At 34.5% G+C, this 20,216-nt stretch overlaps 1 protein-coding gene across 8 annotated transcripts in view; it reads right to left on the bottom strand.

The window, feature by feature from the left end:
- Nucleotides 1–20,216, bottom strand: part of gria4a (glutamate receptor, ionotropic, AMPA 4a) — a 121,546-nt gene that overhangs the window by 51,412 nt on the left and 49,918 nt on the right. For all 8 annotated transcript variants that reach the window (XR_006370800.1, XM_044118620.1, XM_044118619.1 and 5 more), the window contains exons 7-10: nt 18,161–18,319; nt 10,216–10,383; nt 8,844–8,948; nt 7,951–8,061 (exon numbers count right to left, since the gene is read on the bottom strand). Coding sequence is in view for 7 of the 8 variants with exons in the window: in XM_044118620.1 (XP_043974555.1) it covers nt 7,951–8,061; nt 8,844–8,948; nt 10,216–10,383; nt 18,161–18,319 (543 nt within the window). In the remaining variant the exon portion in view is untranslated. The remainder of the gene's footprint in view (nt 1–7,950; nt 8,062–8,843; nt 8,949–10,215; nt 10,384–18,160; nt 18,320–20,216) is intronic.

Raw genomic sequence — 20,216 nt, 5'->3', positions numbered from 1 at the left:
GGTGTGGGGGTGGGGAGGGTGTAAGTATGGAAGCATAAACAATGGGTTGGGAAACGGGGAGAAATTAGCTAAAAAGAAAACGGCACAGAGGACAGAAAGAGAAGAGAGAAGGCAGATGTGGGACAGAAATACAGAGGGAACAAATGTTGCAAACAGATCTGCCACTCATCCTCATTTACAAATTACAAAGAACTCAACAGCAATAGGAACATTGACACAACAATAATACTCACATATATATCCAACACATTTAAAATCAGACATTATAATAACTTTAATTCAATTTAGTCGCATGCAGTGTTTTACAAAAGTATTAACCATTTAACTTGTTTGGTCACATTACAACCACAGACTTTAGTGTGTTTCACTAATTTTATGTGACAGACTAACATGTAGTAGCACACAATTGTGAAGTTGAAGGGAAAGATTTGATTTTTATTTTACAAATAATATCTGAAGAGTGTAGTTTGAATCTCTCTTTAGCCCTTTCTACTCTTTTACCCTTAAACACAATCCTGTGCATCCAAAGGTATTCACATAGAAAATAAAGTCAATTAATCCTATTGGACTACGCAGCTTAAAGCCTCAAATGTTGGTTAGAGAACATTAGGGAAGAAACATCATCATGGTGGCCAAAGCACATCAGACAAGTCCGAGACATAGTTATAGAAAGGTTTAAAGCAGTTTCCACTATTTAATACACAATCTGAAATAAAGAATAAAGGCAGTAGCACAACTGCAAACCTTCCAGATCAAGACCAGCCTCCAAAACTGACTCAATGCAAATGAAGACTATGAATTAGAAAAAAGCAACAAAGAACATCATGGCAACTCCAGAGGAACTGCAGAGAGTCACAGCTCTAGACAAAGACACTCGACATGATAATTATTAGTTCTACACACAAATCTAGGCTTTATGGAAAAGTGGGTAGGTGAAAGCAATTGCTTTCAGAAGTTGCCAGAAATCATGAAGACAGAAACTTGGACAAGAAAGTGTAATTTTCAGATGAGACCAAAATATTGGTATAAAATGCTCAAGCCAATTTTGACAAAAACTAACTCTGTACAGCACCCTGAACACACCATCACCACTCTGTAACATGGTGTTGGCAATATCATGCTGTGGGGATTTTTTTTTCTGGAACAGAAAAGATGGTCAGAGGAAATAGAAAGATTAAGTTTTTTTGTTGCCAAAAAAAAACTTGTTTGTTGGCAAGTTTTTTTTTTTTTTAAACTTGCCAACAAACTATGTTTGTAGTTATAATTTGGTAATAATGTTTTTCCAATCCACTACATTTACTTTACCCAGCATATAGTGCACTAGTTTCCAGCTCTGTAGCTTTGGAAGATTGATATATTTTCTGACCAACAGAGGGTATGAAAATTTATCAACTCACTATCTTTGTACACATATCCTTTAATGTGCATTTGCAGAAACCCAAAGTACAGACATTTTGGTCACATTTGTAATTATCTGAAATTAAACAAAATACCCAAATAGAACAGCTCAAGCAACTATAGACTGATCTCTGCACTAAAATTTGTCTTTTGAGTTGTTTACACTTGCATCACTTTGCATGCCTAATTGAGTGAAGACTGAATGCATTTACAGGAAGGAGATGGCCACCATAAAAGGCAGAAGATGGGTCAAGTGAAATCAAATGTAAGCAGAGGATGTCCGCACATCCAACAATTAGTCTTTTTTATTTTTATTTACAGACGGAAGAGGGATAATTAAACTGTGTGGAGGAACTGTGTCTATGTGAAAGCCATTAGAACAGACTGGACGGAGGTCATTTCTAAATGGTGATCTGAGGTCAGTTTTAGATTTGCCTACTAATGAGACATTAGCTTAATCTTCCAACTGAACAAGTGCCACCCCCTCCTGGCTGTGCTCCGGCAACTCTTTCCAGCTCGTATAACCCATTATCCCCAATCTGATTTTCCCTTGCTGTTAACAAGTCTCCTTGCAGCTCTCTCCACAGTACATCTCCCTATGAATTTTAGGCTCTGATTCTGCTCTAACATGTCATGGAAGGCAATACAATTCAGATTGTAGATTGATTTGAATCCCTGTGACTTTCAAGGCTGAAACATTTTTAAAACTTGTCAGATCTTTTGAACTTGTTCATGTTTTGCCATGTACGTTATTAGTATTTTGTGTGTTAGAGCAACACAATGGCATTTCTGAATGTAAACTGCTGGTCACACGGGGCTCTCCAGCACTCAGTGGGCAATATAGACACATACAGGACAAAGAACAATGCGCGCACACACACACACACACACACACATTCACCAAACAGTCATGTTTAAATCCTTAACTGTGGGAGGAATTCAGAGTAACCAGAGAGAAGCGGCACATGCAAAGGGAGAACATACAAACTCCATGCAGAAAAACCTCAAATTCGAACCCAGGACCTTCTTGCTCAAAGCAACAGTTCTACCAACTGTGCCACTGTGCAGACTGGGAAATGATACATTTTGTTAAAATGTTTTTGAAAAAAAAGTGTGGTTTCCATACGAATTCAAGATTCCCGATTCATTTAGTGAAGCTAACTTTTATTGAAATTACAGCTGCAACCTTTGTGGGCCATGACTTTACACAGTTTAGTATATCAAGGGGTAGGGCTGCATGAGAACTGCACAGGCCAGAGGAAGCAAAAAAAATATAATATGCAATAAGCAAATTAATTGCCTAATGACTTTGCTTGGGAATAAAAGCAAGAATTATCCCATAATGATTCTGTGAACCTTCTGGATAAAACTATTTCTATCTCAACAACAAGGTTTTACTTAAAAAGTTACTTCTGGCTGACATCTGGTGTTTTGGCGTTGCAATATGTTAGTTGCATATTTTTAATGATCTTACCACCGTCTTCCCTTTAAAATCCTTGCTCCATTAGTGTCACAATACATTACAGAGACAAACAACCTGAATTCATATTATCTAAATAATTAACTAATTTATTGCACTCTAAGCAGTTCATTGCGATATGCCTGTTGCGTATAATAATATTAAGAAACCAATAAAGTGTGATATATGGTGCAGCCCTACTAAAAGTATTATACGTTTTATGCAATATAGCTAAAGCTCAGTCAGAATGTGTGAACAGCATCTGGAAATATCAATATTCAAGTCTTACTAGAGATTTTCAATTGGATCCACGTCTGGCCTTCAATGGGGGCAAAAGATGAAGAGTTTGAGCCGAGTCATTCCACCTAAGTTCTAGCTGCAGGTTTAGAGCCATTTCTTCTTGGCACTGTATTTAGTCATTTCACAGTCAACCAGTTCCCTGTCCCAGTTGATGAAAGGCATCTCCACATTATGAGGCTGCCACCACCATGTTTCACGTAGAGATTGTGTGCTTAATGTGAGCTACAGCGCTAACACTCCGTCACACATATATCCTGTTCACATCATAGCTCTGCAATAGACAAGCAACATGAACCCTTATGAATCACTTTGTCCTTTCACATCATAAAATGCAATCAGCTGAGATCATGGACATTCTGTGCTTTCTGCCAACACTAATGCTTCAGCAGAATCATATGGGCATCACTTACAACTCAGCTTTCATCTGTGGGTCATTTCCCATTAGGGAATCCAGCAGCATTTAACTCTGTCTTCATTGTGCATGCTGTTCAAACTTTTTCAGTGACATAAATGCAAGTGATGCTGCTGCCCACCTTCCTTAGTCAGATTCAGCTGATCTCCCTTTTTCTATGATCAGATGGACACTGGTCGGACTCCACCAGTCCTGCTGTCTTTGCTTGTTGCTTTTTCTTTAAACCCAAGTTACCCTCTTATAGTTGATGGTGTTCACAGATTTTTACTAGCACCCAAGGTGGATAAGGTGCATGATATTAGTGGCAAACTTTAACATCAGATTTTTTGAAAGACATTTCAGGCAATAATGCGGTGTAATAACACATCAAGTTGACCTGAAAGGGGATATAGTGTTTTTCATCCAAGCCAAAAAGATTGATTTTATTTTTGGTCAGAGGGCATTCTTTTTTCTTTTTTTTTTTATGATACCGTTTGTTCTTCAAGGTTTTCTAACAAACTCTGAAGTCTTCTCTGAACAGCTGTTTTTCTCCTGAGGATGCAGTACACACAAGTGGTCTCTACTTCTAAGTAGATGACTTCTGAAGAGGATACATACATGGCACACTTTTTAGTCTTTTTAAATTTGAAACACATGAATCCTTTACATTTTATTCTACAGTTGTGTGAACATTTGATCTCAATACAATACACTTAGTATGCGGTTGCAATGAGATAAACTGTTAAATGGTTAAAAATAAGATAGATATATAATTATTATTATTATTTTTTTTACAAATAACCGTATGAAAATTGGTGGAATATATTCGGTCATGACAAAGAGTGTACTTTTTTTTTGACAAAGTTGTTATTTAGTGTAGCATACTTTAATTTACTGCAATGAATAATTTATGGAGTAGTAGTGATACCCATAAAGGCCTTTTTTTAATGAAGAATAGATTTTATTTATTATATTGCTTTTTCCATGCTATTGCACTTTTGTGTGGCTGTATGAGAGACATTTTATCTGTAGGTGTGTCCTTCATACCGACAGATGTGTCTAGATTGGTCATAAAAAGAGTTTAACGCCTCGGACACAATAATTTTTATCTCACCAAATTACAGTGCGACAACAGCACACTTGCTTCCCGTGTGGCCTGTTGCCCTTCAAGGTGAAGTTCTTTTTAGGATTCAGCAGAATAATTGTTGTTCCCATCTTTTGGAAAGAATCCATGATGGAAAGATTTTACATTGCAGGTGAAAATAGATTTTCTGGATTCTACTGGAGCTACTCAGACAGTGAATGAAATCTTAACTTTATGCCACTTCTTAATTATCAACTTATCTTCCATTTCATTTGTTTGATACTAGTGATATTTGAACACGTTTGATGTTTGCCTTATTATTCCACCACCACAGTATCTGGTTGGCAAGCCTGACCTTGTTTTCAGCCTGCATCTAAAAGTTTCATAAAGTCCTTATTCTTTTTTTAATCTTTGTCATTCTTTTTTGACTTTGGGTTTTCTTGTATATATTTTCCTGTAACCTTTCTAACTCACTGGTTTTGGTGTTCAGAGCGCAATGTACCTGCCTTTTATACCTAGATATTATTAAATTCACTGTTTTTACCCTGGTACACACTGTGAGATTTTTTTAAAATTCATACAGACTTTGACATTTTACATTATGCAAGTTCGATACAATAGTGACTTCTTTTACTGCTGCACAATTTTGTGCTACAGCAGGATTACATTACAAAGGTCACATACATATAAGCCCAACAATATAAGAGAACCAAGTTACAGTTATAAATGTGCTTATTATTAGAGTCAGACGCTGAAAAAAGGGAAAAGGGATGTTAGAAAAAAGACAGCTGAAGACATTTATATAATCGGCTGTAGCAGCAGTCTAACTACAAGATATTCCCAGAAAATATCTGACACTGCTTGATGTATATCATAGATCATGGCCAGGAGAGGGCTAAATGGATGGTTGCTATATCTGTCACATTAATTGACCAGGCCACTGACCTAAGCTCAGGATTTTATTTTCAAATGAATGATACATGATAAATGCACCATGTTTACCCTACTTTAGGGGGAATTTTGCACAACTTTTATCTTGGGTTCAGTCTGTATGTTGTAGACCCAAATTTGTATTGTTGTTCAGCTCAGATTAGCATCTTTGTGCTGTCTTTTCACCTTCTCTTGATACTGGTAGAATTTCTGTTGGTTTATCCTTTCAATAAAATTTCTCATTTTATTCATTTGGGCTTTTCAGCCTTATACATTTTCTTGAAAGATGGTTTCTTTTAGTCATATTTCTAATGTAGTTTTAGATATTTCTTGTTTTTTATTCAGTGTAGAAGCTAGTGTCTCTCCATTATTTGTCAAAAAGTCTTGCTGATCTCTGCACTAATCTCTGCATCCAACTCTTGCATATAGTTGGATGTAATCTTAAACACTCATTGTATTATGATAACCTTGCTGCTATGATAACTGTACCTATATAGCTTTATTGTCTCCTTAACTTGAATATACAGACACAGACAAGTTTGCTGGTACCCTTGAAACTTATTGAAACAATGCTTGATTGCTCCAAAAAGTCTTCCTCTATAAATTCATTCCTTTAGTGTGTGACAGCAAAAACATATACATTTTTGAACAATGGTATGCTGTTTACTTTACAAAAATATGACAATAATGCATGAACTGTTTTGTTAGTGCCCCGAAGGAGACAATTAATTCTTGCAGTAAAGTCATGTTTCAAATTATGTGTTATGTCTATCATCATCCACATGTATGTATATGGAATAAAAATCATGCTGTATAGTGAGGTGTTTTTGTATGCACCACACTGAACACGGACTAGAGCAAGCAAATGTGAGAGCTTTTGGAGAGTTCATAAAAAACTGACTACAAACAATTATGCTAAAGGTAGAGGCTAGAACACCCTTATCGAGCAATTTTATGTTTCTGTGACCACAACTATCTATATAGTTAAATATAGAAGATTCATGGGACTGTAAGCAACTCCCCAAAAGGTGTGAACAATAGAAAATTTGACCACAGTTTCATCAGATGTATAGAAATAGACCTAAGGAAACCATCCAAAAACAATTACAATTAAAACTGAAGTGCAAGTTCAAGGTACATGACTTCTGATTGAAAAATCATTCACATTTTAAATCTTCATTGGCGATATTTTTAAAGATCCAGATATAGTAGGGGTTGTACTATAGACTGAAAAATGCCAAAGAAAAAAGCTAGACTGGACTTCATAAAAATAACTCCAAAGGTCTCTGGGAAAACAAAAACACAAGGACACCAACATTATTATTTTTTTCCCTTTGTTGTTTGCAGTGTTGCATTTTCCTTTCTGTATCACAATGACCTGTTGTGTAAATAAATTACAGTAAACGAGTAAATGTGAATCTTGTGCAGTCTCTTGTCATTGATCTTCCACAATTACAAATTGCATTTCCTCAAAAATTTAGCCATGGTTTATAGCCGATGGCTAAATCTGTTGTAAAATAGATTTAGTTACATTACAACAAATGTAAACCAGACGGCAAGTAGTGACAACTAGTTGATTGGACTGTCTTGTCTGTAATGAAACCAGGACATGTCATACAGAGGCAATGACATGTTCAATGACACAAACATCTATTTTTGAGAGATGAACTTAAGATTTTTGTGCAGGTAATCCACTGTGTTTGATTCTTAAATCAAATTGTTTTAAGAAATGCACTTATTCTGTTGCAAATGTCAAGGACGATTCGAGAAATGTGCCAAAGCGCCTGAGAAAATCTGTTGTAGCACTGACTGTCAAGAGTTCAGTGTTGAAGGTTTCTTATCCAGGGAGTATGCATAGATAGAGTCTTATAGCTTGTTTTTCATTTTTTAGTGCCAGGGGAGTTATTAACTAGTTCCCCACTTTGTTCTCCATTTCTGATGCTATCTTCAAACCTGACACAGCTTGAGCAGTGTCTGTGCTGACAAACAGTGGGTCAAACTATCAACATATGGGCACTGACTTTCTCTATGTGAAGGTCTCATTGTATTATGGTAAAATCACTAGTTGTATTTCACAACAACTATACAACTGGTAGTGATGGTGGCAAAACATGCAGCGTCATAAACTGTATGAGATCCAGTTAAACGTTTGCCAATTTCAAGTTATTTAAAAAATACAATGTATTTTGTGTTTATTGTGTAAGGGATACCACAAATTTGTCCATGTCTGTAAATCACTTTTGATCTCTTTATATGAGGTGAGTTGGGAGGAACTAACAAATTTATGTTGTGGATTTTCAGCAGCTGTTTATCAGGTAACTGCTTTCCTTAAAATATCAAACATTAACAAGTCTACATGGAATATGATGCAGTGACAGGGTACATTACCATGATTGTTGTCACGACAACCGTCCGATTCTCCGTCAGTGAGCCTTCACTGGAAAGACCATTTCCATCCTGTTCCAACACAAGCTTGTCGATGTCATTCCAGTAGCCAATCTGAGGAGGCCAAAGGAGAGCACAACTCTTACAGAAATTGACTAATGTAGAAACCCAATACAAACCTTCAGAAAAAAATGAATATAGGAGGAGAGAAAGAAAAGTGAATAAAAAAAGTTAGCCATTCGATTTGCTCCTGTAAATTTCCCATTAGAGCAATAGATGATATTGAACGTGAGCCAAAAAATTTCCAATAACTGCACATTGCTGCCAAAGGGATAATTATGTAGCTTGAATATCATGTCATTTTGTTATTTTATCTTCTACATGTGTGTTTGTTTTAATAAAAATAATTTATAGGAAATGTCAGCTTCAGTACTTTCCTCAATCGTTTTGCCGTGATAAAGACAGATTTTGTTCAAATTTTTATTAGTTAGAAAATTGTAAACTTTTTATGTTCCCTGGTTGACTGTAAGGTATAAACATAAGCTCCAAAATCCTCATGAAGCCCATGCTGCGATGGATAGTTAGATTAGAATCATTTTTCATCTCAGTAGAACAGGTAATCATGAAGGACTATTAGAATAAAATATTGGTCTTGCAGTAAATAAATGAGCACATTAAATTCTGCAGAAATTATTAGGAAACATAACTCAATATGTAAAAGTCAACTTCATTTAACTACATTTGCTCTAAAAATACCTTGCTGTTACATTTTTTTAAACAAAACTTGACATGATAAGTAATGTGTATGTCTACAAGGCAAGTACCTAAACACAGAATAAAACAATCCATTTAACTGTTTTAAATTTTATTCCATAGGCCACAAAATGAGAGCCTACCTTTAGTGGTCCATTGCTTTTCAGTTCAAACACGGCCATAGTGTAATTGATCCTCCGACCGTAGTGATCAAACTGAATATTTCCAGTAAGGCCCTGAATGCGCACCTAGATTTAAAGCAGAAATAAAGGTGGACATTAGTAATAGCAAAATAATATCTTAGAAAATGAAGCATTTCAACACATGACATTTCTCTGACAAGTGTTGGATTACACACGTTCATTTTCTTAACATAAAATCCTTTTTATATAGCAGCATAATCTTATACAGAAAATCTTAGAAACAAATCTAACTTCTAATTTAAATACAAGTATGGGTACAATTCTCTAAATGTGGGAGAAATGACAATATGCAAACCAAAAAAGGTATATTTGTGTTGATGTTATTTTCTTGAGCACGTTCCTTCTTGATTAAAAGGCTAAAACTAATCTTGCTGTTAGTTACACTGAGGGCACTAGTTATAAAGTTAGACTGACAAACAAGGCTGAACCAGGAACCCCATGCTTTTCTTGCCCCGAAACACAGTGATGATGAGGAGTAAAGGAAAAGCTTTTAGTTTTAGAAATGGACAGTAGCACATCAGAGTTACCAAGTTTCCATAACAACCATCAGATGCCATCTAATTGCAAACATTCAAATGTTTGACTGGAGACTAAAGAAATATATTTCTGTCCTACCACCACGCATATAAAGATATAATGTTTTCTAAAGGTTAATGAGACTGTAATTGTAAGGCTTTGTTTCATTTTTAGATATGGTGGAGCCTTCAGGCATCAAATCACCCCCCGTCAGTCTGCAACAAAGAATAAATGTGTAGAACGGAACCACATGTCTGATGTTCAGTACAGTGGATGAACTGTGATGCTGTTTGCCTGTTTTTTTCAAAATCTCTGTGAAGTATTTTAAACGCATATTACACAGAAAATCAGTGGGGCTTTTTTCTTCCCCAAAAAAAAAAAAAAAAAAGAAAAAAAAAAAGAGCTGGTTTGATTCACGGCAGCAGCCAAAGTCCAAACAAAAACCACTAAGCTTCAGCATCGGGAACAGAGCCAGGGAGAGCAGCTGCAACTGTGCTCAAAGCCAGCAGCTGGATCTTATCACAGATCTGATAGAGCAGTGTGAAAAAAAAAAAAGAAAAAAAATCATATGTATGGTCACATTTTTATTCTTTTTTCAACATATATGCAATGTTCCTAAATATATCCAAAATATTTAAACCTATTAAGATCTGAAGTATCTTTTGGATATCAAAATGGCCATGCATTTAACCAGGGCATATAAAGATATTAATGACTCCATACATATAAAAAGTAAAAGGTGAAAGCCTGTGTCTCTTGACTTTTACTTGTTTAAAATTAAACAAATTGTCCCAACCTGTTTTAGTGCTCGCTCCATATCTATCCCTTGGTTCCAGGGAGCCGCTGGATTAGCAAGGCAGTCCCCAGCATTGCCACGGCGACTGATGTCGATTTTCTGACGGCGGAGGGTGCGGAAGGCCTCGGCCATTACAAGAACACCATCATACGTTAGAGATGAGGTATACTGGAAATAGCAAAGAAACACAGAGAGGAGAAAATAACTTTAGGTGTTTTGTGTTGACTTTGTTTGCTGTTCAGCTGTAAATAAGCTTATGCATTTTCAAGTACAGTAAAAAAAAAAAAAAAAAAAAAATATATATATATATATATATATATATATATATATATATATATATATATATATATATATATATAACATTAAAATACAATTCAGTACAATTGTAAACTTAGTGACTTGTTAAAAATTATTTGCTTTGAACTTATTCAGTGTCATGATATGTGGTAGAGGTGGTGAGGAAGAACGCAGCGGACCCAGGTTGAAATGAATGATGGTGGTTTAATAATGAAAATAAGCACAAAACAATCCAAAGTCCAGGTAGCACAACTGAGCGGAAAGGCTAGGCTCAACACTGGTAGAAAGTGGCAAACTAACAGACATCTTGCAAGAGACTAGATGGAAACCATTAAGATTAAACAGACTGGTGCTCACACAAAGACACAGACACAAGGTGGCAATAAATACACAGAGGATTATCACGGAACGAGACATACCTGGGAACAGTCAAGGGGTAGACAGGACAGAAACCCAAAATAAGCACACAGAAAAACTCAAATCAACACAGAGAAAACCAAATCCTTACATTCAGCTTTTCACGTTACAACCTAAAACCTCAATACATCTCATAATCTTGTGACATTCGTTTACGTTTCCCTTTTTTTCACAATCAGGACCTCTAAATTCATGAGTTATTGTGCAACCCCTCAGGTCTTCTGGAGGGGTTGCACAATAACTCTGGGGATACTCTGAATCCCCAGAACCAAACAAGGTCAAGGAGAAGCAGCATTCAACTTCTTTGCACCACAAATCTGGAACAAACTTCCAGTAAACTGTAAAACACCCGAAACACTGACTTCCTTTAAATCTCGACTAAAAATTTAATAGATGGCACTTGACTTGATGTAATGATTGTTGATTCTGTTGCATGACTGTGTTTCTGTATTTGTTATGATGTAAAACACTTTGAAATACCTTACTGCTGAAATGTGCTATACAAATAAAATTTGATTGATTGATAAATTGTTGATTATATTAGACACAAAAAAATAACAAGAAATATCTGTAATCAAGACATGGGGCAACACTGATAGGAGTTCATCCTGGAACAGGTAGGTAACTTCAATAACTGCTCTGTCTGCTTTGGTTGACATTTCACCCACCTGGCCAGGTGGGTCAAAGATCAGAGCGCCAGGTGGTGCCTCTGTCAGACTGTCCCAGGGCAGCTGTGGCTGCAAAGTAGCTTACCACCATCAGTGTGTTTGTGCATGAATGTCTTATGAACAAGGACCCCCATGTTCAAGAATGAGTGAGTACAGAGTGAACCACACTGAGGTCCTCTGGACTTGATAAAGCACTATACAATCACAGCCTATTTACCATTCACAAGTCATTCACATTGATCAACAAAGACACTGTAGAAAGGCGACAGAGTTAACGGAAACAGTTACATAGATTCTGTTGCACAACCAGAACACACATGGACTCTCAGTGATACACAGACAGAGGCAGTCAAACACACAGCAGGCTCTCTTGCAGTGGAAACAAGGAAAGATGAAAGTGAGGAAAAAGACCAAAGTCAGCTGAGATCCTCTCTGTCTCTCTGTGGGTAGTTTCTCTCACTGGCTGACATCTCTTGATTTTTACTTTACTATGTGTACTTTGGAGGGCCCCGCTACCATGTTGGCCTATTTTCATCTGTCCTGTTTGAAACTGAAGAGGACCTTAAGAAAGTAACTGACAAATGATGACTACGGAGAGGAAACATCTAGACTGGGAATGGGAGCACACTGTCTTTGCTGTTCCTGTCAGTGGCAGGACAGAAAAACCTTTGGGACAGGGAGAATAGTTCTTACCTAAGACTAGACAAAGATCTGCAGTCAGAGCTCTGCTTTTAGCTAAAATCAGTCAACTTAATGCACATACAGTACAGTTTCTAGGAAGTAAAACCAGTATCTAACCATTAAACTGTGTTTGCCTCATGAGTCCCAACGGGAATTGCACATTTTTGTTCTCGGAGACAAGTTAACTACTAAAATAATGGCGAAAGTCATTTTTTGCCAAAAATGATTTTGTTTCTCTTTTTTGCCTAAGTTATTTGGACATTATTTTAGGTAGGTGATGATATTATGCCATTACTATAAGCAATACAAGCTGATGATTTCTATTAAATAGCAGAATTGCTATTGAAGCAATTGCTATTGTGCCTAAGGTGCATTTTCAAAAAAGTGAAAATGGTTTCCTTTTTTGTCATTGTGGTAAATATATTAGAAAACAGACATTGAACAATAAAGTAAAAGTCTGATTTAAACTTTGTGGCAGTTCGTTACCAGAAAAAAACAAACAAAAACACTCATTTCTTAACACCAAATGAATTATTGTTTATAAAAGATAAACTCTTTTGAAGCTCTTTATCTGCTTAGACACAAGAAATTTATAATTGGTAACTTTTGCAAAAATTGAAATCACGTTTGCTTCGTGGCACTCGGTTACCAGAAGATGAGCTCGTCTCTTAGCAACAGATTAACAACAAATATTGTCATTGTTCAAAAAACATAAGATTTTTTCATAGATGTGCCTCTGCTGCACCACCTGAATAGAATAATTAGGTCATTAGCAAGGCTCTGGAGAATTGATCTACACAAGGAGGAGGTAATTAAACCATTTCATTCCAGTGTTTTGTACCTGTGGCGCATTTAAAAACTGTAGGACAGCGGTCATCAAGGACTTGGTTACCAGAAAATGCTTCCTTATGCTCTTTTGAATACTACTCGTCTTATACGTGTTAACAAGAATTGTGCATTTGTTGAATTTGGCAGAAAAAATTAAATATTTTTTTCTCACGTTTTGGCCATAAATTGCAAGTATATTATAAAACGTTCATGACAAAAGCAGAAATTTGATTTATACTTCGTGGCAGTTCGTTACCAGAAAAACAAAACAAAACAAAACAAAACAAAAAAAACCCCGGTCATTTCTTCCAAATTATTTATTGTTTATAAAAGATAAGCTCCTTTGAAGCTCTTTATCTGCTCATACACAAGAAATTTGTAGTTGGTAAATTTTGCAAAAATCACACGTTAACAACAAACATTGTTATTGTTCAAAAATCCCGATTTTTTTTCCTGCTCTTTTGAAATACTACTTACCTGTATTCCTTTTGACAAGAATTGTGTATTTGGTGACTTTTCAGAAAAAAAATATTTTTTGTCATTCGTGGTAAATATATCATAAAACACATTCAATGCAAAAGTACAAATCTGATTTAAATTTTGTGGCAGTTCGTTACCAGGAAAAACAAAACCCGCTCATCTTTCAACACCAAATTAATTATTGTTTATAAAAGTTAAGCTCTTTTGAAATAACTCCTCACCTGCTTAGACACAAGAAATTTATAGTTGTGGCACTTGATTACCAGAAAATTAACTACAAATATTGTTCAAAAAACAAAAGATTTATTCCTCTCTTTTGAATACTATTTGTCTTAAACTTGTTAAGAATTATGCATTTGGTGAATTTGGCCATAGATTGAAAGTATATCATAAAACATTCATGACAAAATCAGAAATATGACTTAAACTTCGTGGCAGATTAACATAAAATATTTTTATTGTTCAAAAAATATAAGATTTACTCTACTCTTTTGAAATACTACTTACCTGTATGCTATTTAACCAGAATTGTGTATTTAGTGAGTTTTTCAAAAAACTGAAAATGTTTTTCTTTTTTGTCATTGGTGGTGAATACATTATAAAACAAACATTGAACGCAAAAGTAAAAATCTGATTTAAACTTCGTGGCAGTTCGTTACCAGGAAAAAAACCAAAACGCTCATCTCTCAACACCAAATTAATTATTGTTTATAGAAGATAAGCTCTTTTGAAGCTCTTTATCTGGTTAGACACAAGAAATTTATAGTTGGTAAATTTTGCAAAAGTTAAAATCACATGTTTGCTTAGTGGCACTCAGTTACCAGAAGACGAGCTCGTCTCTTAGCAACAGATTAACAACAAATATTGTTATTGTTCAAAGAACATAAGATTTATTCTGCTCTTTTGAAATACTACTTACCTGTATTCCTTTTGACAAGAATTGTGTATTTGGTGACTTTTCAGAAAAAAAATATTTTTTGTCATTGGTGGTAAATATATCATAAAACACATTCAATGCAAAAGTACAAATCTGATTTAAATTTTGTGGCAGTTCGTTACCAGGAAAAACAAAATCCGCTCATCTTTCAACACCAAATTAATTATTGTTTATAAAAGTTAAGCTCTTTTGAAATAACTCCTCACCTGCTTAGACACAAGAAATTTATAGTTGTGGCACTTGATTACCAGAAAATTAACTACAAATATTGTTCAAAAAACAAAAGATTTATTCCTCTCTTTTGAATACTATTTGTCTTAAACTTGTTAAGAATTATGCATTTGGTGAATTTGGCAGAAAAATGAAAATGCTATTATTTTTCCCTCTCATTTTGGCCATAGATTGAAAGTATATCATAAAACATTCATGACAAAATCAGAAATATGACTTAAACTTCGTGGCAGATTAACATAAAATATTTTTATTGTTCAAAAAATATAAGATTTACTCTACTCTTTTGAAATACTACTTACCTGTATGCTATTTAACCAGAATTGTGTATTTAGTGAGTTTTTCAAAAAACTGAAAATGTTTTTCTTTTTTGTCATTGGTGGTGAATATATTATAAAACAAACATTGAACGCAAAAGTAAAAATCTGATTTAAACTTCGTGGCAGTTCGTTACCGGGAAAAAAACCAAAACGCTCATCTCTCAACACCAAATTAATTATTGTTTATAGAAGATAAGCTCTTTTGAAGCTCTTTATCTGGTTAGACACAAGAAATTTATAGTTGGTAAATTTTGCAAAAGTTAAAATCACATGTTTGCTTAGTGGCACTCGGTTACCAGAAGACGAGCTTGTCTTTTAGCAACAGATTAACAACAAATATTGTTATTGTTCAAAGAACATAAGTTTTTTTCTGCTCTTTTGAAATACTACTTACCTGTATGCTTTTTAACAAGAATTGTGTATTTGGTGAGTTTTTCAGAAAAGTGAAAATGTTTTTCTTTTTTGTCATTAGTGGTGAATATATTATAAAACATACATTCAACACAAAAGTAAAAATCTGATTTAAACTTCGTGGCAGTTCGTTACCAGGAAAAAAAAAACAAAAAAAAAACGTTCATCTCTCAACACTAAATTAATTATAGATTTTAAAGATATCTCTTTTGCTTAGACAAGAAATTTATAGTTGTGGCATTTGGTTAACAGAAAATGCTCTCATCTCTTAGCAACAGACTAACTACAAATATTGTTATTGTTGGAAAAACATAGTATTTATTCTGCTCTTTTGAATACTATTCGTCTTATACTTCTTAAGAATTATAGATTTTGTGAATTTGGCAGAAAAATGAAAAAAAAAATATTTCTATCTTTTTGGCCACAGGTTATAAGTATATTATAAAACATTCATGACAAAAGCAGAAATCTGATTTAAACTTTGTGGCAGTTTGTTACCAGAAAAAAAACTAAACACTCATTTCTTAATACCAAATTAATTATTGTTTATAAAAGATAAGCTCTTTTGAAGCTCTTTATCTGCTTAGACAGAAGAAATTTATAGTTTGTAAATTTTGCAAAAGTAAAAATCAGATGTTTGCTTGTGGCACTCGGTTACCAGAAGATGAGCTCGTCTCTTAGCAACAGATTAACAACATATATTGTTATTGTTCAAAAAACACAAGATTTATTCTGCTCTTTTGAATACTATTCATCTTATACTTGATAAAAATTATACATTTGGTGAATTTGGCAGAAAAATTAAAATGTTGTTTGGCCATAGATTATAAGTATATTATAAAACATTCATGACAAAAGCAGAAATCTGATTTAAACTTAATGTAAAAGTAAAAATCAGATGCTTGCTTTGTGGCACATGGATACCAGAAAATACGCTCATCTCTTAGCAACAGATTAACAACAAATATTGTTATTGTTTAAAAAAAACCCAGAATATTTCTTTGGCTCTTTTGAATGCTACTTGTCTTATACTTGTTAACAAGAATTGTGCATTTGGTGAATTTGGCAAAAAAATAGTTTCTCTTTTTTGTCATTGGTGGTAAATATATTATAAAACATACATTTATTACAAAAGCAGAAATTTGATTTATACTTTGTGGCAGTTCGTTACCAGAACCCCCCCCCCCAAAAAAACTTTCATTTCTTAACACCAAATGAATTATTGTTTTTAAAATTTAAGCTCTTTTGAAATACTGCTCATCTGCTTAAATAATTTATAGTTGGTAACTTTTACAAAAGTTAAAATCAGATGTTTACTTTGTGGCACTTGGTTACCAGAAGACGAGCTCGTCTCTTAGCAACAGATTAACAACAAATATTGTTATTGTTAAAAAAACATAAGATTTATTCTGCTCTTTTGAAATACTACTTTCCTGTATGCTATTTAACTAGAATTGTGTATTTGGTGAGTTTTTCAGAAAAGTGATTTTTTTTTTTTTTTTGTCATTGGTGGTTGAATGTATGTTTTATATATTATAAAACACATTCAACACAAAAGTAAAAATTTTATTTACACTTTGTAGCAGTAAGTTACCAGAAAAAAAAAAATCTCTCCTTTCTTAACTCCACATTAATTATTGTTTATAAAACAACCTGGGTTTAGCTAACATTGCATATTGAAAACATACAGTCTTAATTGGGAGAATATGCAATCTTTCTATATGTTGATCTGTATGTTCATATATATATATATAGCATTCTGAAGTTAATTGTGCAGAAAAAGGTAGAACTACAAATAAACTAAATGTGTTCATATGCACTATGACTACATTTTTATAACTTTTAGCAAGTTGCAGCAAAGATACAGATAATTTATATTACATATTCCCCAGACATCCATGCACACAAATCACATGTCAATCACATGCCAGTTTATTTGACGGTTTATAGTAGCTCAACAAAATCTAGTCTACAGCTCAGAGTATAAAAAAGCTACAGAAATGCTGACATTACCACACCAGACTTTTACTGGGTCTGAAACTTTCTGCTTTTGGCCCAAGGCAAACTGAGTTCAGGTCTAAAGCAGCAGCTTCAAAGCCAGGGGCAATTTTAAGGCAACCGTTGTCACTAGAGGGTTTTCTGTATTTATGTTCAATCAAATTTGTTTTGTTTGCATTTGCAGAGCAATGGAATGAATATTTTTTTCTGGGTATGTTGAAATATTAAACCTTTGCATGTCCCTTCATGCAGTTGTTTGTAGTTCTCAAACAAACTGAAAGTCTTTTTTGTTCATTTAAATCAGATGATTGTGTTCATCCGTTACCATCCATCATAATTTATTTACCTGAGTGCACAAAATATTGTTTTACTTTAACAGTGCAAATTATTCAGTCAGCACTGGCAAATGATAATTAATTTGGTAAATGAGAATGATTATTAGCTGATGAACAATAGCCAGCAGTGACTAAAACACAAAATTTCACCAACATAAAGGCAAAGAAGGTGCGTAAAAAGATATTGGGGTTCACTGTAACTATTGTTAACTGAAGGGTGCCACACAAATGGTTTGATTCAGGCTGAGACACACACTTTTTATCCTTTGCACTTGTTGGGTGGCCTATTATAGTCATGAGGTTATTTGAAGACTATATTATATTTTATATACGTTTAATTACCTTAGGTGGGCTTTCAGATCCAGGATATTCTCGCTGGTCCAGTTTGTTCCACCTCTGCATGAGCTTTATAACAATATCTTTGCTGAAGTCCACCAGCTGGAAACCAGTCACGTTGGCGCCACCATGCATGAATCTTTCTAGGGAGATATCCTTAAATCCCTGAGAGGAAAGAAAGCAGGAATCAATAAAGGAAGAAAAAAATAAAATATCCCAGTTAAGATGATGAAAAGTTCAGTCTTGCGCACAAACTCTGTAGATCCTTTTAATCTAGAACAATTCACTAGATTATTCTAGTGAATTCCACAACTCCAATTGTGACCGCATGCAAAGAGACATTTCACTGTAAAGAGGATGTAAATCAATTTGGGGCAGAGGTAAAGACAGTGGCAGACTCTAAAGACATGTAAGCGTTATCCAGGCTTGATGAATGCTAATGGCTAAAAGGTGTGAAAGCCTATTTAGCCTTCAATATGCTCAAAGGGCCTTTTTCACTGTCAGAGAAAAATACCATTGAACAGATTTCAGGGATTAGGCTTGAAGTCATATTTCATTTCTCGATGCGGGCTGCCAAAAGCTCCTGACAGTTATGACCTTGTCAAGAAGAGACACATGAAAATGTATTAGGCATATGAAAAGCAGTAAAGTATTTTTTTTTTCCAGAAGAACATAATCAAATTACATAAAATAGGAGGTAATAATAAAGTGCACTTTTAAAAGACAATGAGTTTGTTACTGAGGTGTACTGTAATATCAAAGTTTATCCTGAGATGAACTCTAAAAGCAAAATTTAAACTTTGCTGTAACAAGTAGGAATGAAATTCTAGAATAAAGCTTAACTTAAGGCCAAGACTTTTCATCCAGCACAATGGATAAGAATGATTGTAAATTATTGTAAAATAAAGAAGAAGCAAACACCTCAAAATTTCAAAACTTATGTTTTCAAAATTTCATCACATCTTTTATATCTGGACAGATTGTGAGTCCATCAAAGGGGACCAGAGAGACTCACAGATACAAAGGGGAAATTAGAGTGACAATTTACCCTAAAAGTAATTATTTTGGATTATTGGAGGAGGCTAGTGTACCTGATTAGCACCCACACATGAAAGGGGAGAACATGCAAAAAACCCCAGACCTGAATTCAAACCCAGCACCGTCTTCCTGCAAAACGACAATGCTATGTTTTTGCTTGAAAAATTGTGTGTATTCTCAACTAAAAGAATGAGATTTTCAGTAAAAATTGATGGACATCTACTATTGAATTACAAAAAAAAAAAAATAGAAACAAAACACATGGGTAAAACAGGATGGATTCTTTTTTTCCACCTAAAGTTTGACTTTTTAAAGAAGATTTCCATCTGTCCAGTTTCCAATCGGTTGTGACAAATTTGTACCATTCTTAAACAGTAGCAGCACAGAATCATTAAGTGTACTCAAGTGGCTCTCGAGCTGCACTTTGGTCCCCCCTGATTGCGATGCAAAATCTGAATAAAAAGTGTCAGGCACAGAAAAGATACATGGCTGGGGCACTTTTTATGCAAGAAACACTACTGCATTATTATCTGGTTTATGACTCAATGGCTGCAACAGACATTAACATGATCTCAGCTCTCTGGGCAAAAAGGCAAATGTCCCATAAACATATATTCACTTCCCTGATCTGAATCCACTAAAAAGGTCTGTTTTTATTTTTTTTCCTCCAGCACTACATGCAAGATAAACAAGTTTTGTAATTCAGCTTTAAAGATGCAAAGCTTCATCTTCCTGTTTGTGTGTCAGATACCTGAGGCAAGATGCATAAATAACACAAGAACATAAAAAATACAGAAAAAAAACAACAGATCTCCCTATTTCTGCATAAAATGTTTATATGAAAAATAAAGGTGCAGTGAGATTGCACCATCATCAGGCTGTTGTTCAAGACAACCTCAAAACATGCTTGTTTTACAATTTAAGTATGATAATGTGACAATGGAAGAAAGGTGACCAAATTTAAAATGAAACAAATATTTCTATGTTCTCCTGTAGTCATTTCAGTTTGAAGATTTTAAGCTCC

The sequence above is a fragment of the Gambusia affinis genome, linkage group LG06, assembly GCF_019740435.1.
Source record: "Gambusia affinis linkage group LG06, SWU_Gaff_1.0, whole genome shotgun sequence".
Classification (NCBI taxonomy): domain Eukaryota; kingdom Metazoa; phylum Chordata; class Actinopteri; order Cyprinodontiformes; family Poeciliidae; genus Gambusia; species Gambusia affinis.
Note: the sequence above shows the minus strand (reverse complement) of the source record. Positions and strands in the feature narration are given on the sequence as shown.